Below are 20133 nucleotides of genomic sequence, written 5' to 3'. Positions count from 1 at the left end.
AATATCACAACCCATGTGTGGCACATAGGTGAAGATTACTTATGGAGTTTAGCATTAATTACATGTTAAATCAGACCAGTTGAGCAAGACTAAACCATAGTCACATAGACCCCCACACCACACAATAAGTATCATATCAACCTCTTGAAACCAACTCCTGCTGTTGGTCTGGTTCTTTGGGTTCATTAGCCTGCACTGGTAATAAAAACAGCCCTACTCCTGATGGCAGCTCAATATCACAGACATGTCAACTCTGAAAATCTATTAGATTAAAAACACAACACACATATGGTTTCTAATCAGTAATTTAAATAAGGGTTAGGGGTATAAATATGTGCCCTGCTTGTTGGATTAACTGAGCAAAAGAACCTGGTAGCTCGTAAAAAAAACCCAAAACCCTGTATATTGCAGAAACTTACATACAGATAAATAAAAACTTAGCAGATATAACGTAACCTTGTGTTAGCATCTCTCACTTAACTGTGTGTGGCAGGAGGCTTTCATGTGCTGCTACTCTTAGCAAGAAAGAGACATTTATGAAAATTGGACAAAATAAACTTTTTTTTTGTGCCACACTAAAGAAAAATAAATGTTTTAACTGATGTATTTAAGGACCAGAATCATGTTTGTGTGCAGCTAATACTATGTAAGCGAGCCTTATGTTGATTCATTGATTTCAAAGTAGGTTTTTTTTTTAAGTATACATCTTTAACTTGGTCTCTGTTGGTGGGCTGCAGGAGCACACAGAGGTGAGGTCAGCCTTTGATGGTATCTGTCAGACAGGCTCAGGGCGTACACTGCAGAAAACTCAAATTAATGTAAAGGACATGTAAAACAAAGCACCGAAACACTAGCATAGCTATCGATACTCCTCCAGTTGCCGCCCAAAGGTACAGGAAAAGGAGTAGGAGGTGTCTTCCTCCTGGATAAAGCTGCACCTGCGCCCTGCCTCCTGTCTCCTCGTCACCTCACCGCCCACCGGTTTGTTTCCTGCTCGTCACTCAGTTGTTGTGTCTGAGCTACAGCGCTTATTTTTCAACTTCAGCCACCACATCATGGAGTCCTAAAAAAACGCTTTCCCCTGTGAAATGCGGAGTGACGAGTGACAAACCGGACAGCGAAGGGCCACCTCTGTCGGGAGGGAGAGTGGGGGAAAATGCAGGACACAACCGGCAAAGCAGCCTCCGGGAACCCGGCTGGAGACAGCGGCGCAACCGCAGAGCAGGTAGGAGCAATGCAACTTTGTTATTCTGGCTTTCACCGCATCATACAGGACTCTGTGCAGGTGTAAGACACACGCCAGCGTCCTGATGTAACTCCAGAAGCCCATTACGACTTTACGAGCAGTTCAATGTCACCAACGGGCGCTTTCAGTTGTCTGAAAGATACCGTGTTCAGATGAGGCGGTCCAACCTGTCCGCCTGCATTGCTCTCAGGCTTTTCCTCTTCGTCTGCAGCAGATAAAGCCCTTGCCTCGGTTCAGTTGTTCAGCAGTTGTGTTTACCTTAACTTTTCCCCGCTGTGTACATCCCACATGCACAATGAGTACTCAGCTAGAAAGACTGGTTCAATAGTGGAGCAAATGTGTAGAAACGGGAAATAAAACGATTCGTTTCCCTCTGAGGTGTGGCTGTGGTATATTAAGTGACTGTGTGGGTTTTTGGGGGTTATAATTGAAAATGATTGCTGCTACTTGTTATTCTAAGCCCCCACTCTTTAAATCTCAATGGGACAACTTATAAAATATATCTGGATTTTAATCGTCGAAGAATAGTAATCACCACAAGAAACAAGAGTAACTGTAACCTTAAAGAAGTTTTGTTTTGTTTTTTGACCAACAGATTTTACCATGTGCATCAGATTGTCCACATCATATCTGTTTGATGAAGTGTGTAAAAGCCAGTCATACAAAATATCTCAGACATGCTACATTATGGGCTCAAAAGTTGTAATGTTGTTTAATTCAAACGAAAAAATACAAATACAAAATAAAAAAATACAAAAAACTGCTTGATGGTGTCAATAAATGTTTTTAAGTACAAAAAGGAGTAGATGGAAGTTTAACACTTATCAAGACCTACTTCCCTTATGTAAAAAGAACAATTTTTTTTTTTTATAATACTAGCTAAACTTTAATCCTCAGTAGCTATAGAAACGTGCACATAATGATGTTAAATGACAATGGTAATATCCAGATAACAGCGTGAGAACTCAACTGAGCAACTTCTTTTACAGAAGCAAGTCATCCTCATGTTCATGCAGTTTGTTTGTTTGTTTTTACGTAATAATACATTGGCATTCAATGTGTTTAAAAATGGGGGGGGAACGTGAACTATATAACAATGCTTAAAGCAGAAGCCCTGTTGTTATCTTCATCAGACTTCCTCCCTGTGTGTGCAGACATCAAAACCAGTTCCTCCTTTGTTTAGAGGTAGATGGTGCGCAGGAAGGAAGAGGAACAGGAAGCAATAGATCAGTGGACGGTTTTAAGGAGATAGAAAAGTTAAACCACACGCTAAGTGTGTGTACCTGTTCTTGGTTTTTGTACTCGACTGTGTAATCCACAAACTGCAAACAAACCTTGTCAGACAAAAGCAAACAGAACAGTCAGTCACAGTCAGTTCCTCATATGTATTTACATCAGAGTTACCATGTATTTCCCGTCTCATTTCAACATCCTAACAATGTAATTTGTTGTTGTTGTTTTTAGAATAAAGTACATATGAATGGAAATACAGTCACACAAAATGGTTTCAACCCGCCAAGTATACCTACACCACAGCCACAGTCTGAATGCCAACTACCTACTCCAACACAGATTGTCCAGAGGGAGCAGTGGGGTGGAAAGTATGAGTTCCTGCTCTCCTGCATTGGATACTGCGTGGGACTGGGAAACGTGTGGAGGTTCCCCTACCTTTGTTACCGCAATGGGGGAGGTGAGTGGTCCATAGTCAAATGCTTGTCGTGTGTGTGTGTGTGTGTGTGTGTGTGTGTCATTGTTTGTAACACTCATTTGTGCATGAGGCACTCTTTGCCCTGCCCTTGGGTGTGTGCTTCTCATCATGCTGATTTATTTGGCACACTTTTTCCAGAGCACACCATGACACCCTCTGGAAAGACTGAGGAGAGTGGGAACTACAACACAAAGCATTCACTAATCCTCTAAGTAGGGACAATGTTTTTCCTCGATTACACGCCAGAAATGGGGTTTACTTTTTGATCCCAGCCTTAAGTAATACACATCTCCTTTTGAAAAGCGTACATGTTGCAGCTTCTTTGACAGTAAAGTCAGATAGATTATGTCTATATTGCATTTTTATAAGTTAGCCTGCTGCTACAGGCTGCCTGCATCCACAAACCAAGTCGTTTTTATTGAGTCGGCTCCCTCCCTTCATTAAAGAGGCCTGTTTCTAATCTTCACAGGTGTCTTTCTCATCCCCTATTTCATCATGCTTATTGTTACGGGTGTTCCGCTCTTCCTCATGGAGCTGAGTTTAGGCCAGTATGGAGCAGCCGGCCCGATCACTGTGTGGAAATGCTGCCCTCTGCTCAAAGGTAATGACCTCCTATTGCAGGATTTTTTTGTAAGTAATTACAGAAAGCAGAAGCAAATCGGTGGAAAGACTTTGGAAACTTTAGCATGGTGTCTGCATGGTGATTTCATACTGGGGGTACTTTATTCCAGTTAGTTAGAACAAAATATTTGACCACAGTTATGCAGCATTTCTGTTTGAATTTGAAGGATTTGTGTGGGCAGAATCTCCGATTGACGTCAAAATGCCAGCGTCACCAGTCAGACCAGACATTATAGTTCATGCAAATAGCTGCTGAGTGACTCAAAACAAATTGCTGCCTCACTTCTTATGGCTTACCTTAAAATGCCTGGCTTCTCAGAAACTAATTTTAACCCTGTAAGAAATGTCTTACCTGTGCTAGGGAGTGGTCATGCCAGCAGGCTTATTTAAGAGAAAGGTGAGACGGAGTTCCTCATAAAAGGAAAAAGGAAGTGAACGTTTTTATGTTAGCAAGAATAACACTGGCTGTCAGCAATGGTGCGATCAAGGGTGATAAACTCTGCAGTGATTGTTTAATGTCACTATTATTTCTTTTTGCCAGTTTAAGCACCATTTTCTGAAACTAATGTATTACATACAGTTTGCCTTATACAGTAGAACATTTGCTTTTGTCTGAGGTACTCATGTCCCTCTCTGTGTTTTTACACAGGGATTGGGATTGGGATGCTGTGTGTGTCCACACTGGTGTGTCTCTACTATAACGTTATTATAGCGTGGACATTTTACTACCTGGGCAGCTCATTCCAGAGCCCTCTGCCCTGGTCCTGTGAGGCCAATGCAGCTATCTGTAACAACACTGCCAATAACTCCACTGGTAAAGTCCTCACCCCGACAGAAATCTTCTGGAAGTAAGTGCTTTATTTGGATGGTCATTTTACATAAATGAATAAATCAGTGTTGTTTTTAAGGTTGTACATTATATGAAATGTTTTACTAAAAGAAAAAAGTAATGCCATCCAGCCCCTCTCCAGGAGACTGGTTCCAGAGCCCAAGCCATGTGTAGAGGTGAGCCCGACTATATCTAGCCGGTACCTCTCAACCTCACGCACTAACTCAGGCTCCTTCCCCACCAGAGAGGTGACATTCCATGTCCCTATTGCAAGTCTTGGCAGCCGGGGGTCAGTCCGCCAGGGCCTCCGCTCCTGGCCGCCACCCGGCACACAATGCACCCGACCCCTATGGCGCCTCCTGCGGGTGGTGGGCCTGCGGGAGGATGGGCCCATGTCTCCTCTTCGGGCTGTGCCCGGCCGGGCCCCATGGACTAAGGCCCGGCCACCAGACGCTCGCCCTCGGGCACCCTCCCCGGGCCTGGCTCCAGGGCGGGGCCCCGGTAACCCTATCCCGGGCAGGGTAAACTGTTCCCTCGGTGTCCTTTTCATAAGGGTCTTATGAATCGCTCTTTGTCTGGTCCCTCACCCAGGGCCAATTTGCCATGGGAGACCCTACCAGGGGGCAAAAGCCCCCAGACAACATAGCCCGTGGGATCCCTGTGACACACAAACCCCTCCACCACGATAAGGTAGCGATTCAAGGAGGGGGCATGCCCACTCCGGGTCGGGGATGAGTTCCTGCCTCAAGTGGAGGAGTTCAAGTATCTCGGGGTCTTGTTCGCGAGTGATGGGAGAAGGGAGCCGGAGATCGACAGACGGATTGGGGCTGCAGCTGCAGTAATGCGGACGCTGCACCGGTCCGTCGTGGTGAAGAGGGAGCTGAGTGTAAAAGCGAAGCTCTCAATTTACCGGTCGATCTACGTCCCTACCCTCACCTATGGCCACGAGCTGTGGGTAGTGACCGAAAGAACGAGATCGCGGATACAAGCGGCAGAAATGAGCTTCCTCCGAAGGGTGGCTGGCCTCTCCCTTAGAGATAGGGTGAGAAGTTCGGCCATCCGGGAGGGGCTCAGAGTAGAGCAGCTGCTGCTCCACATCGAAAGGAGCCAGCTGAGGTGGTTCGGGCATCTGACAAGGATGCCCCCTGGGCGCCTCCTGGGTGAGGTGTTCCAGGCATGTCCCACCGGGAGGAGGCCCCGGGGCAGACCCAGGACACGCTGGAGAGATTATATCTCTCGGCTGGCCTGGGAATGCCTTGGTATTCCCCCGGATAAGCTGGAGGAGGTGGCTGGGGAGAGGGAGGTCTGGGCCTCTTTGCTTAGGCTGCTGCCCCCGCGACCCGGCCCCGGACAAAGCGGATGAAGATGGATGGATGGATGGAAAAAAGTAATGCATAGCAAGGGTTTAATTTGCAAAATATTTTTTTAAACTTATATACTATGGCTGCATCAAAATGACAGCAATGCAAAGGCACTGGTATGTCTCTAAGCCACACCCAAGTGACACATTTGATGGTTTTAGCCAACTGTGTCTTAACAATTGGGTGAGAAAAAACATACAAGAGGCTTTGAACAAATCTGAAATGGCAGCAGGAGCTTTAACTAATCAAATTGCATCAAAACAAAGTGACAAGAATTGTTCTCATTCAAGTCTACTCATTTTAAATTTCTCATACAATTATTTAGGTAATTATAAACCTTGCTGAAGTACTTGCTCAAAATGACTCGACACTTGATCCCTGTCAACTGTTTTTTAGTACTTCACAGCAACACAGTGTTATTACAGAATACATAAGAGTTTCAGTACAGAGCAGTTGTCTGTGCAGATAACCACAGCAGTCCGTGGGACACGGTAAATGAATCCCAGAGGCTTTGCACATCATCATTACAAAAAGCACTGTGCTCATGATTTATCCTTTTAGTCAAAATGCATAATATCACAAGAGCTTTCTTTCATTTTAAGGTGTATAGCCTTATGGGTGGTAATGCAGTCAGTATTTTATTACACTTTACTGCATGCAGGGGGGCCAGAGCTTTTCTGAGCTGTCAAAGAGTGAGGAGATGAGGTGCAGCCTGGACAGGTTGCTAGTCTGTCACAGGGCCAACACAGACGGACAGACAATCATTCATACTCTCCTGTGGGCAATTCAATCCCCAATTAACCTACCCCCACTAACTGCATGTCTATAGACTATGGCAGAAAGCTGGAGTACCTTGAGAGAGCCCACGCCAACATGGAGAGACCATTCAAACTCCACACAGAAAGGCCCTAGCCATCGTACTATGCCTTTAGTCAAATTCAATTTGGTTCAATTTTATTTAAGTGAATTCAAAAAATAAAAGAAATCTGAATATTACAGGCATTGTAGTAGACAAAGAGTGCCACAGAAACTGAATTTCACTTCTCTTACTCCCTTGTAGGACATATGGAATGTTTTAGCGTCCAGGACGATGTCATCATAGAAATCCAGACCAACAGCTGTGCCTTGTTTATATAGTTAATGTCTAATAGGTGCTTGTTTGCATAGTTGCCTCACAGCAAAAATGTTTAAATCCAGCATGGAGCTTTTCTGTGTAGAGTCGACATGTTCTCCTCAACTTCCTCCTACAGTTAGGCTAATTAGTGATTCTAAATTACCCATAAGTGCAAACGCCTGTCTCTCTCTGTTAGCCCTGTGACAGCCCTGTGTATCCTGCCTCTTTCTGATAGCTGGGATAGGCTCCACCCCCCACACAACTCTGAATTGGATAAGTGGGAGAAAACAGATGCGTAATATGTGTGGTCATATTTCTGCTATTTCATCTTGTAGTGAGCAAGTCCTGGGTGTAGTAGACAGTAAGGGCCTTCACAATCCAGGCCCTGTGCGGTGGCCCCTGGCCCTGTGTCTACTCGCAGCGTGGATCATCATCTTCCTGTGCATGCTCAAGGGCATCCGCAGTTCTGGCAAGGTGACGCAACACAATGTTCTTATTGTCAGCACAGATACAAACTCTTGCGTGGCCTCTGCTCGAATATCTTGCTGGCCTCATGTGTGTCCTTGCTGTCTTTGCTTTCAGGTGGTTTATGTGACGGCTACCTTCCCGTACTTTGTGCTCATTGTTTTGATCATCAGAGGGGCCACACTGGAGGGCTCTCTCCAGGGCGTCGCCTTCTACCTCACACCAGACTGGAGCCGCTTGGCTAACGCACAGGTAGATTTGATGGGACAGTGGTAGTTGGTGAACACAGTGTATTGATGCTGCTTTAAAATAACTGTGTGTGTGTGTGTGTGTGTGTGTGTGTGTGTGTGTGTGTGTGTGTGTGTGTGTGTGTGTGTGTGTGTGTGTGTGTGTGTGTGTGTGTGTGTGTGTGTGTGTGTGTGTGTGTGTGTGTGTTGCAGGTTTGGAATGACGCAGCCTCACAGATCTTCTACTCATTAGGTATTGGTGTCGGGGGGCTGCTCTCTATGGCCTCATACAATAAGTTTGACAACAATGTCATCCGGTGAGTTTGGGCTCTGTTCTTTTGTTTTGTCATTTGTTTACTTGTTTTTCATGGCTCTGGTAATCACGGTTTGATTTTTGTGTTTGTTTGTTTTCAGGGACACTATAGTTATCACCACAGGAAACTGTTGCACCAGCTTCTTTGCTGGATTTGCTATATTCTCAGTCCTGGGTCACATGGCATACAGGAAGGGCGTTCCTGTGGGAGAAGTGGCAGATACTGGTAGTTTACCTATTTGGCTTCTATAACACAGACAGCAACAATTAATTATTTATATCAGGCTTTTTGAAATGCAATTTTTTCTGTTTACCTTCAGGTCCTGGGTTAGCCTTTGTTGCTTACCCAGAAGCCCTTGCACTGCTGCCAGGCTCGGTGTTCTGGTCAATTATGTTCTTCCTCATGCTCTTTATGCTGGGAGTTGATACCCTGGTAAGGCTGCACTCTATACAAAGATAGCAGCATAAATATAGGTCTAACATACGGATTAATGTTTTACACCTTCTTAATGCTTCACAGTTTGGAAACATGGAGGGCATCACTACGGCCGTGTTGGATGAGTTTCCTCACCTCCGTGGAAACCCACTGCAAAAGTCCTTATTCTTGGGTGCTTTGTGTTTTTTCTTTTACCTGATGGGCCTCCTGTTAGTCACTAATGTGAGTATGTTTGTTTTCAACGAGGAGTCTGACGTGTCTGCATGCTTCATATGATCAGAAAGAGTCATATTTCCCATGCTGTCTGTCTATACAGGGAGGAATTTACTGGTTCACTCTCATTGACTCCTTCAGCACTAGTTTCGGCCTCATCATCATCACCCTCTTCATGTGCATTGGCATCTCCTTCTTCTATGGTATCTCATCTCACAGCCCTCATATTCACAATAAACTCCTTTAACCATGTCACTCCTTTTTTGATCATTTCAGTGACTGACTTGCTGTATGGCAAGTTTGTTTGTTTTCCTGCATTTTATTTTTTGAATAGAACATTGATCATATTTTTTTACATTCTGTTTTCTTGGTTGAATGATGAGTATTTTTTTTAATGATCTTCCTTGTATTTGAATGTTTGTTTGTTTTTTCTAATTTGTTTTTTATTAGGCGTCAACCAGTTTTGTCAAGACATTTTGGATATGATTCGCCACTGCCCTCCCTGGTGTGGCAAAGTGCTGATTTACTTCAAAGCATGCTGGGTTTTCTGCACTCCGTTTCTTCTACTGGTGAGTTTACACTTGAACTGATATCGATATTGGTTGTTAGTAGATAACAACAGCACTGGTGACGGCTAACAAATGTTTGTGAAAATATCTCTCTAATAAATCGAAGAATCTTTGCATGCAGGTCTCAGTGTGCCTGGCTGTTTCTTGCTTTTCTTTGCATCCCTTCACCCAAAAGTTCAGACTTAGCAGGACTATTGTGAGATGTCTGATCAAATGCAGTGTTGAGGTTGTTGTTTTCTGCTAGCTTTCACAGCTCTAGCACAACTTTCTGTCTCCCGTTCACCACAGGATCCATATGTTTGATTTGGCACAGATTTTATGGCACATGCCCTTCCTCACCCCACCTTTCCATTTACCCAGTCTAGGGACCAACACTTGGAGTACACTAGCTTTTGAGCCCATGAGGTGTGGTTTGTGACTCCTCTTGGTCTTTAAGTGGGAATCTCTGTGCATAAGGTGAATGTGTCCGTCATGAGGCATTTAGAGAAAGTCTGTAAATTGTAGCCACAGTAAATAACCCTTGTTGTGCACAACCTAATAGACAACGTACAAGTTTTGATATTCTTTTTAATTACATTTTTTTAATTTTTTTTTTTTTAAGGTGGCTGACTTCAAGTCCAGAAGCTATAAAGCTGCTTTATCTTAAATGTTTTACATTCTGTGACCTAAATTATCTTATTCTGTTTCCATTATTGTTTATCTGGCACAGCTATTATGGGATGAATAAGTAAAAAAAACCCACTTCTGGTAGCTGTGGTGATACTGCTAACTATAGCACACATTATATGCTTGTTGATTTGTATCATTTTAAAACCAAATGCTGCTGCTTCTAAAGCATGAACTTGGCATCCAGCGGGTAAATCTATTAGCATCTGCATTCAAGTGTACCAGTGAACCTTTAGTAAAAGCGCGAAAGAGAGTTCATAGTGTCCTATTAAATGACTGAAGGGTTTGACTCAGAAACTAACAAAGGAACTAAAATGACGTCACTCATTTGAAAGCGTCAGCTGCCCACTGTGCTGACATCTTTGGGGCAGGTAAATAATTGAAGAGGAGAAACTGGAATTCGATCTGCAGTTTTTCTGTGCCGGCCCTCCTCTCTGCTTCTTTTTGTGTTGAGATGAAATGATCCTCTGCTCACTCTGTACTTTTCCCGTTGCATAGTTCATCCTGACATACATCTTCATTGAGATGTACAGAACGTCACTCCGCTACGGCGACTATGTGTATCCACTGTGGGGTAAAGCCTTAGGTGTGTGCATGGGGGCCACCTGCTGTTTACAGATCCTCATCTGGGCTATCGTCGCCATCACCAAAGAAACTGGAACACTGAAAGAAGTCAGTATCACCACTCATTAACGTACACTACTGTCACAGTAGCAGTCTTAAGTGGGTTTGTGATTATCTCTGGCTTTCTCTCTCTCTCTCTTTGTTTTGACAGCGTTTCCAGAAATCAATCCGACCACTAAATTCCTGGAGGCAAAATACCCTGAACAGCACCGTGACAGCAGAGGAGCACGTAGAGCCTGAGCAAGTGGATGCCCCGTACACAGTCACGCTCACCGACATGGACATTACTGCGATGACGTGGGACATGGGAAGCCAGGCATAAGTGAACAGAGCATTTGTGATTACACCATGATGAGCAGACTTTGCTCTAAACAGATGGAGGAATTTACTATTTTGTTACTGGCTGAGGTTCAGCTCTGGAGGCTATGCTCGCTCACACTGTGTCCTGTGTCAGGGCAGTATCGAATGCCTGCTATATTTATACTATTATGTACATAAATATAGATTTTTGAAATTCTTTTTCACTGCTTAGAATGTAAGGTTACGAGGTTTTAGAGGAAGCTTGGATTTTCATATATATGCAGGATTTCATGAGAATGCGTCAATGAAGATGATGTTGCAATGTATATGCTGAACTTATTTATTATTATTATTATAGTAGCACAGTGCAATGAACTTCTACTGACAGTTGCCAGCAGCTGCTGTCCAAGGAGGAAAATAACTTTGTGACTGTTACCCTTCATGCCACTGATGGAACCAGAGAAGTGACCACGAATCATCATGCTTTCAGACTAAATGGCGTTGAAACATAGCTGCACTGAAGCAAGAATATTTTAAATTCCATTTTAAAATGAATGATTGCGAAAATGATTGGTAGAATAAATACATTATTTATACAATATGTTGCCAAATGAACTATTTCTCATGGTATTGTCTGTATTTCAATGCAAGTTCAATGCACTCCTGACTCTAACCATTTGCATTTCAAATAACCAGGTTCCCGCAGTTACGCAGAAGATGTAGTGTTTGCGTCATGTCTAGTGAAAACTTGTCTTTGCACATCGAAGTACAACCGAGTAACAACTAAATACTAAAATAGTACTGTAGATAGATTTCACATATATCAAAGTTGGTTATCTTTTGGGAAAAATCAAATGGCATTGTTAAAGTTGATGCTTGTTTTTTTTTTTTCTCTTAATTTCGCTGAATTTTACAGTCGTTTACTCTCACTTTTATTTTTAGTTGTGTTTTTTGTTTGTTTTTTAAGTGGAAAGCTAATTAAGTCATTTGAGTTAAATGTACTCTGGACATGCTTATTGTTGGAGTTTTAAATTTGCCCCCATTTGCAACAACCTTCTGTGTTGTAAAGTTGATGACAGTAACATCAGAACATACAGGGTAGAAATTACATGTAGACCCTTTAGTGTTCATCTGTTTAAGAGGGCTCACAGAACCGGTCTTCTCAGATTAAGCATTTAAAGCCTGAACCATGAAATAATTGCCAAGAAATTACTTTTTTTTTTTTTTTTTTTTTGGAAAATGTGCAATTGCTTATTTAAGTTTCTGAAGTTGAAAACAACAAGTATAAATTTGCAGGTTTTAGTTTTAATTTGTATCAAGCTTTTTTGCAAGCTATTGCTTAAAAATGTATTGTGCAATTTGCCTAGTACGTAAATTATGCGTTTTTAATCCCTTTCTGAATTTCAGAATTACAAAATAAATATCATCACAAGAGGGTTTTTATTATTATTTATTCTTTTCTTGCAGAATCTCTTCATAAACCTTTACATAAACATTTAAGAACATTTTTCGTAGGTTCCTTTTGCTTATAGTATATTTTTTATAGTGTCCAATTAAAAACTATTTGAAGCTATGGGATGAGTATATATAGCCCATAACAGTTTAACTTAACTTAATGAGAAGAATTAGTGTGATCACAGAGGCCAGTCATGTGGTAGTCTGCCTCTTAACAACACACATTCATTGGCCACTTTGTTAGGTACAGCTGTTCAACTACTTATTAGTTACCGGTATATGGCAGCCACTTGATGTGTTCAGGCATGTAATCATGGTCAAGATGACCTGATAATTTTAAACCACACATCAGAATGGGAAGTAAAGATGATTTAAGAGAACTGAGTGTGGTTGTTGTTGCCAGGCAGACTGGTCTCTGTACTTCAGAAACAGCTGATCTACTGCGATTTTTAGACCCAAACATCTCTAGGGTTTACAGAGAACGAAAGCATGGATCCATCCTGTCTTGTTTTAATGGTTCAGCATGCAGTGGTGATCTAATGGTGTGAGGGAAATTTTCTTGGCACACTTTGAGCCCCTTAGTACCAATTAAGCAGCATTCAAATTGTACCACAGTGTATTGCTGCTGACCATGACCAACCCTTTATGACTACCTTAGGATAGGTTCTTCCAACAGGATGATGTGCCATATCACAAAACTCAGATAATTTTAAATTAGTTTCTTGAACATGACTGCAAGTTCAGTGTAGTCAAATGGCCTCCACAGTCACCATGTTGTGGGTGGAAGATTTGCATCGTGGCTCTGTAACAGAAAAATATGCTGCATTTGTGGGATGTGGTCATATAAGTATGGTTAAAAATCTCTGAGAAATGTTTCCAGCACCTTGCTGCATCTGTGTCACACAAAGTAGTAGTAGTAGTAGTGTGCAATACTGCAAATTTTGGTATCAATCCAATAACGAGTATATACAGGGCCAGTATTGCAATAGATAGCAATACCAATACTTTTAACCTATAAAGACAGGCTATAAATAAAGTAGATGTGACTGTCCACGCAAAAAGGTTTAGACATTTTTCACAGTGTATGTTTGACACATGTTTTTTCATTTCCAAAAAATTTCATTTCCAAAAATTATATATATGTATATGTATGTGTATATATATATATATTAAACACACACACACACACACACATATATATATATATATATATATATATATATATAAATACTAAACTTAACAAAGAAAGTATCATTCCTATTCCACTAGTATGATCCAGTACAAATACCAGCATTGGTATCAATGCTACCAATATTTGGATCGATACAGAGACTTAAGGCAGTTCTGAAGGCAAAAGGGGGTCCAACCCTTTAGTGGCAAAGTGAACCTAATAACGTGGCTGTGAAATGTATTTCCACATGAAAGTAGGATGCTACTAATAGACAATAGAGGTGAACGAGGATCCTATAACTAGGTAATATGTACCAAAAGCTTGCAGCACAAGTTACTTGTGAATTTTTGCCACCAGAGGGCAACGATTGCACGCTTAGAGGTGAAGTTTTACACACTAACAGAGCTGCCAAATAAACATGTACAGGTGTGCGATAATTTAAACTTATCACCCGCGAGATAAAAAGCAGGTGAACGGGATAATAATGGTCATCTAACTGCATTTAATAACCTCTACCGGGAAGCCTTAACATCGTTGTTTTTTTGTTTTTACATATTACTTTAATCTAACATGTATTATTGCAGAGGCACAGCCTCCACTCCCGAAATAGTGCAGCCTGTAAGTGCCACATAAACTAATTGAGGAACACGACATGAGTAAATAAATCCTTCCGATAATAAGCAGAAGGTTTACATGTTGTGGGTTGCAGGTGTATATACAGGGGCTATATTACTATTTCTGTTCCAGGCGCGTTCGAGGTCGAACAGGATGTTGCGTAGACTTTTTTTTCCCGCGTTTTCCAGTCCTCGGGTTGGGTTAGTTCGTTTGCAGTTTGTCACGTGATCCCGGCGTAACGCTACATCGGTCTGTTTGCAATGACAGACCTCTTGTCTATGTGTGAGAAGTTATAAATCGGTTGTTTGACAGAGGTTCTGACAACACAGAGTTTAAACAGAGACAGACGATCGCAAAAACACAGATGAACAAAGTCGTGTGCACAGGTTTTTGAGCACTAACCGCCGAGTACTCGTAACACCATTGCAGCGTCGCCAACGGCGCTTCACCGCGCAGTACGTTGATACAAAACGAGCATCCACAAATCTACAGTTGCAGGAAGTCACTGAGGTTTTGTTGTCACGGAACTCTTGAAGTGGGATTTACACTTAGTAAACAATATCAGTCGGCTTTAAAACATTTTCGAGTTTTATCTGTTAATTATTGGCCGTTACGTTACCGGATACTAAGATGCCTCCTAAAAAACGCAATTCTGGGGCGACACAGAGCAAAGAGATGAAACCCACTGCTGAAAATGCCTCTCCAGAGAAGAAGGAGAGTCCTGAGTTATCTCTTAAAAAGTAAGAGAAGTAATGATCGCCTCTCCGTCAAGCCACAGTAGCTTCAGTTTGTGGTTTTGGAAAATTACAAAAAACAAAAAAAGTTGACATTGTAGACAGATATTTTGGTCTTTCCCCCAGCTACGTTTATCTTGCTCGCTAGCTTGTGCGACTAAACGTCAGGATGATCTGTTAGCTGTGTCCACCGGCCTAATAACAGCGAGTTTAAAAGCATCTTTAGCCCCATACAACTGGTCAAAGAGTGTAACTATTAAGTAATGAATGAAACTTGAAATGTAGCCTGGGTATAGCTCTCAAACACAGCCTGTGTTTGAGCGCTATACCCTACCTACTATACCCTGTACCCTGCTCAGACTGACTGGCAGTCAGAGTACTTCACAAGACAAGACCTTTGTCTTGAGTGCAGTTGTTTTGATTTCCTGAAACCTTATTCGTGTTTTTCGTGGTTGCTAACCTCTGGTTTCCATCTTTTAGGCACGGAGACAAGGATGCTGAGTTTGTGACTCTGTGCAAGAGCCTTCATGTGACTGACCCTGTATGTGATCGAGCCTGGACGCTGTGGAAAACCGTTCAGGAGTCCGTGGATGAAGCTGCTGTACGTATTTGCACCTACTGTAGTTCAGTAGTTCCACTCTACATTTATAATACTGCAATCCTGTCGCCTGTCCTGGAAAAAGCATGAGTGGAAATCGATCATTTAAAATTAGAACAGTATTTGGCCTAAAGCAATACATATTGCAGGATGGAATGGTGGTGCAGTGGTTATCACTGTCACCTCACAGCAAAATAAATCCAGGCTGTATGTTCTCCTGTTTCTGGTTGGGTTCTCACAGGGGTCAGAACAGAGACAGTCAGTTTGGTGATTCTAAACTGATTGACTTTATGCGTTAGCCCTGTGGCCTGTCAAGGGTGTTTAAATATAATATAACCCTCGCACACTGTTCAGTTCAGCATTATTTTTATTCATTAATAACAGTTTAGTCCATATGACCTTTCTCAAGTATAGAGAAACCAGGGTGTATCCAATCTCTCCTGCAAATCAGAGCTTCTACAACATTGTTGAAAGACATCCAAAAAGAAGACAAAGAAGAAGAAAAGTCCACAAACATGGCAAATCACAAGCTGTGGGAAGAAGACAACACAAAGTTAGTGATAGGCATGTAAATGCATGGGGAGCGAAAGAAAGTACAATTTGTACTGTTTGGGCCGTGAACCCTTTATGTAAGTTTTCTTTTTGCAGTACTGAGTCCAATTTTAAATCAAAGCTTACACACAGTATCCACTGTGCCTTATTGGTGAAATAAGATATTAGGAGGGCTAAGTATTTTTGCCTTTTAATCAGTAGCCAGGTACAGTCCAAAAATAATCATTTAAAAAGTACTGTAAGAAATAAAGTGGAATAGCTTTATAATCCCCTTAAAAACAGTTGCTCTTCCATTCCTAAAAGGTGTGACATGAGCATCATCTAACATTGTTCTTTGTCATTTGGTTTCAGGACAGTCAGAAGAAGCTTTGGGGTGCTTGTCTGTTTGTGACTGTGACAGACATGGATGCCACCTGTTTCACCTTGACCCAGGTTCTGAAAGCAGTCTGTCTGAAGTAAGCGCTTGCTATGTTTTCTTGACAAAACATAACCACACAGTCCAACTGTTGGCATGAGATATTGGTGAATGTGAAATTTTGTTGGGTAGCTGATGACTTCAGCCTTGCTTGAGTATTAGCTGCTGGGATTTTCATTCTTTGGAAATAGGAAACTTTTTTTTTTCAGGGTAGCAGACAGAACTTTATTTGGGATTGCTCTTTGAAATAAAGTAGAAAAACTACAGGCTGTGTAAGAACATTAAACATGTATCCTCCTGCTACGTACTCCAGCTGTAGATAGATCTTTGTGTGTTCTCCCTTTGATGGATGGAAAAGCAGTCCAGGTACAGTGGGGCAAAAAAGTATTTAGTCAGCCACCGATTGTGCAAGTTCCCCCACCTAAAATGATGACAGAGGTCAGTAATTTGCACCAGAGGTACACTTCAACTGTGAGAGACAGAATGTGAAAAAAAAAAAATCCATGAATCCACATGGTAGGATTTGTAAAGAATTTATTCGTAAATCAGGGTGGAAAATAAGTATTTGGTCAATAACAGAAATACAACTCAATACTTTGTAACATAACCTTTGTTGGCAATAACAGAGGTCAAACGTTTACTATAGGTCTTTACCAGGTTTGCACACACAGTAGCTGGTATTTTGGCCCATTCCTCCATGCAGATCTTCTCGAGAGCAGTGATGTTTTGGGGCTGTCGCCGAGCAACACGGACTTTCAACTCCCGCCACAGATTTTCTATGGGGTTGAGGTCTGGAGACTGGCTAGGCCACTCCAGGACTTTCAAATGCTTCTTACGGAGCCACTCCTTTGTTGCCCGGGCGGTGTGTTTTGGATCATTGTCATGTTGGAAGACCCAGCCTCGTTTCATCTTCAAAGTTCTCACTGATGGAAGGAGGTTTTGGCTCAAAATCTCACGATACATGGCCCCATTCATTCTGTCCTTAACACGGATCAGTCGTCCTGTCCCCTTGGCAGAAAAACAGCCCCATAGCATGATGTTTCCACCCCCATGCTTCACAGTAGGTATGGTGTTCTTGGGATGCAACTCAGTATTCTTCTTCCTCCAAACACGACGAGTTGAGTTTATACCGAAAAGTTCTACTTTGGTTTCATCTGACCACATGACATTCTCCCAATCCTCTGCTGTATTATCCATGTGCTCTCTGGCAAACTTCAGACGGGCCTGGACATGCACTGGCTTCAGCAGCGGAACACGTCTGGCACTGCGGGATTTGATTCCCTGCCGTTGTAGTGTGTTACTGATGGTGACCTTTGTTACTTTGGTCCCAGCTCTCTGCAGGTCATTCACCAGGTCCCCCCGTGTGGTTCTGGGATCTTTGCTCACCGATCTCATGATCATTTTGACCCCACGGGATGAGATCTTGCGTGGAGCCCCAGATCGAGGGAGATTATCAGTGGTCTTGTATGTCTTCCATTTTCTGATGATTGCTCCCACAGTAGATTTTTTCACACCAAGCTGCTTGCCTATTGTAGATTCACTCTTCCCAGTCTGGTGCAGGTCTACAATACTTTTCCTGGTGTCCTTCGAAAGCTCTTTGGTCTTGGCCATGGCGGAGTTTGGAGTCTGACTGTTTGAGGCTGTGGACAGGTGTCTTTTATACAGATGATGAGTTCAAACAGGTGCCATTCATACAGGTAACGAGTGGGGGACAGAAAAGCTTCTTACAGAAGACGTTACAGGTCTGTGAGAGCCAGAGATTTTCCTTGTTTGAGGTGACCAAATACTTATTTTCCAACCTAATTTACGAATAAATTCTTTACAAATCCTACCATGTGAATTCATGGATTTTTTTTTTTCACATTCTGTCTCTCACAGTTGAAGTGTACCTCTGGTGCAAATTACTGACCTCTGTCATCATTTTAAGTGGGGGAACTTGCACAATCGGTGGCTGACTAAATACTTTTTTGCCCCACTGTATAGGCTCCAGGTCCACTGTTCATCTCTCAGTTGGATAGTTTGTGAAACAGATTGATGGACGAATGGATGAAAGTTACTTCGATGCTAATTCCATCTTTTCTTTTGTAGCGTCAAACAATTTATAGATCTGGTGAGGAAGTTGGATGTGAACTTGGATACGATAAGCACCAAGGTGAACTCTGCGCTGTCACGGCTGGACAAGAAGTATGATGTGATGCTGGCTCTTTACCAGAGGTTTGAGAAGTAAGTGATCATACAAATAGATTGCATTGGATTAATGTAAAAATATTTGTAGTTTAAGTGTAAATGGGAAAAAAAAATGCAAATTTGTTCTGTTTCAGAACTTGCAAGAAAATTTTCAATCTGACGTCTGATGGGAAGTAAGTTGCAAACTTCTAAATGTGGGAAATATGTTGGTGACATTGATTATGTTATGATATTTATTGTCTTGTGTGTTAGCGGTTTTGCACTTGTTATGAAAGGTTGATGCTGCTGCGTGATTAATTATTTGGTGTATCATTTTCAAGGGAGAGGGAAACCGTGCGGACTTGCTGGACGATGTTTCTGTTGGCCAAAGGTCGGTTAAGCTTATGAATACATTAACAACAACAAGAACAAGTAGAATCAAGCTGTTAACACACGTTATGGAATTGTTTTCATGCCTCTCTGTCATCTTCTTTTCACCCTTCCTTCCTCCTTCGTGTTCAGCTGCAGATAATAGTTGAATTGGAAAATCATGGTTTAAGTTTTGTTGTTTTAAGAAGGCATCGGAATTGTTGTGACGATGCGTCTCATGTGTTGCATCTGTGCTGCGTGCAGGAAGGGCCTTACAGATGGAGGATGACCTGGTCATATCATTTCAGCTGCTTCTTTGTACGCTGGAGTTAATCATCAAGCGCTGCTCTCCAGACCTTCTGCAGCCTCTTTACAGTAAGCTTCAGTAGCATTTAATTTACACGTTCTTTGCTTTTAATGTTTTTATGACTTCAGATTGTACAATAAGTAAATGTAAAGTCAAATAATTACCATTTTTTTGTCATGAAAGTTTGGTTTAAAGCTCCTTGAGGTTTTATTTATTTATTTATTCTCAGAATCAGCCATCAGCAAAATTCAGAGCCCTCCAACACGAACATCTCGTCGCAACCAGAGCAAAACTAAATCCCGAGTTGTGGAGCCAGAGGTTGATGTACAGCTTCTCGAAACCTTATGCAAAGAGAATGAATGCAGTGCAGAAGAGGTGTGAAGACTTTAAAAAAAAAACTCATAGTCTTACTGGACAAACACAACTCAAAATGTATTTATGTGAATTTATTTGCAGGTGAAGAATGTATACCAAACCAGTTTCATGGCTTTCTTAGAGTCGATGGATCTTTCAAGAAGCCCAGATTTTCCTCAGGTAGGACGTCATTGTCAGAACACCTGCTCCACTGTTTGGTTTTATTCTCACTAACTGCATTTGGAGTTTCCATTCATTATCTCTTCCTGCCCGCTTCTGCCGCTGTAGAGCGTTTGAACGTCTGGCAGGTGTTGGTTGCGCTATTTGCTACCTATATGTGTTTGTTTTCACGTATATCGTGTTGGGTAAATGTGCACTCAAGCAGGCGGTCCTTTGTAGTGTGTCACTATAATGCAGAGACAGGATGCTACTGTTTGCTGACAGTGGTACACTCCTCTAAACGACTATAGTGAACACGGTGACGGGCAGATGGTGTGCATTTTTGCTTAGGTGTCTTAAATAAATAATGTACAAATGTCACCATGATAGGCTGTCATCAAAAGGCCTGGGTTACTCGGGGAAAAAACAAAGATTTCGATGAGTTTTTGGCGCTGGTTATTGCTTTGCCTGTTGTCTGGTTCAGGTGTAGAATAAGCAAAGCTTTGCCTTCTTCCAATCAGCTGTAATCTGAATCGGAAACCTTTG

General features: G+C 42.1%; 2 protein-coding genes across 4 annotated transcripts in view; both read left to right on the top strand.

Annotated features, from left to right (window-relative positions):
- Positions 1-351: 351 nt before the first annotated feature.
- On the top strand, positions 352-12126 carry slc6a7 (solute carrier family 6 member 7). Of its 2 annotated transcripts, none has more exons than XM_082550066.1 (14): positions 352-1225; positions 2819-2936; positions 3424-3555; positions 4225-4423; positions 7215-7353; positions 7462-7596; positions 7785-7888; positions 7986-8110; positions 8205-8317; positions 8405-8542; positions 8637-8736; positions 8984-9102; positions 10267-10440; positions 10544-12126. In XM_082550066.1, exons 1-14 carry the CDS (start codon positions 1157-1159, stop codon positions 10712-10714), a joined length of 1836 nt encoding a protein of 611 aa, XP_082406192.1. In that variant the 5' UTR covers positions 352-1156; the 3' UTR covers positions 10715-12126. The 2 variants fall into 2 exon arrangements, with proteins under 2 accessions (XP_082406192.1, XP_082406191.1); XM_082550065.1 differs by having other exon boundaries at positions 356-1225; positions 2711-2936.
- Positions 12127-14388: 2262 nt separating this feature from the next.
- rb1 (retinoblastoma 1) overlaps positions 14389-20133 on the top strand; it is a 23405-nt gene continuing 17660 nt past the window's right edge. The window contains exons 1-9 of one of the 2 annotated variants that reach the window (XM_082549499.1): positions 14389-14673; positions 15148-15268; positions 16169-16272; positions 18321-18455; positions 18554-18592; positions 18740-18789; positions 19032-19142; positions 19304-19449; positions 19531-19608. In XM_082549499.1, coding sequence (XP_082405625.1) covers positions 14564-14673; positions 15148-15268; positions 16169-16272; positions 18321-18455; positions 18554-18592; positions 18740-18789; positions 19032-19142; positions 19304-19449; positions 19531-19608 — 894 coding nt within the window. In that variant the 5' untranslated portion in view covers positions 14389-14563. The remainder of the gene's footprint in view (positions 14674-15147; positions 15269-16168; positions 16273-18320; positions 18456-18553; positions 18593-18739; positions 18790-19031; positions 19143-19303; positions 19450-19530; positions 19609-20133) is intronic. The other variant, XM_082549498.1, reaches the window with a different exon arrangement.

Source organism: Aulonocara stuartgranti, assembly GCF_965226115.1.
Source record: "Aulonocara stuartgranti genome assembly, chromosome: 10".
Taxonomy (NCBI): Eukaryota; Metazoa; Chordata; class Actinopteri; order Cichliformes; family Cichlidae; genus Aulonocara; species Aulonocara stuartgranti.
This window is presented reverse-complemented; position numbering and strand designations above follow the sequence as displayed.

Coding starts and splice junctions, on each gene's coding strand:
- slc6a7 (XM_082550065.1), top strand. CDS start 1,157: ATGCAGGACACAACCGGCAAAGCAGCCTCCGGGAACCCGGCTGGAGAC. Junction 8,737..8,983: donor TGGCATCTCCTTCTTCTATG/GTATCTCATCTC, acceptor GTTTTTTATTAG/GCGTCAACCAGTTTTGTCAA. Junction 10,441..10,543: donor AAACTGGAACACTGAAAGAA/GTCAGTATCACC, acceptor TTGTTTTGACAG/CGTTTCCAGAAATCAATCCG.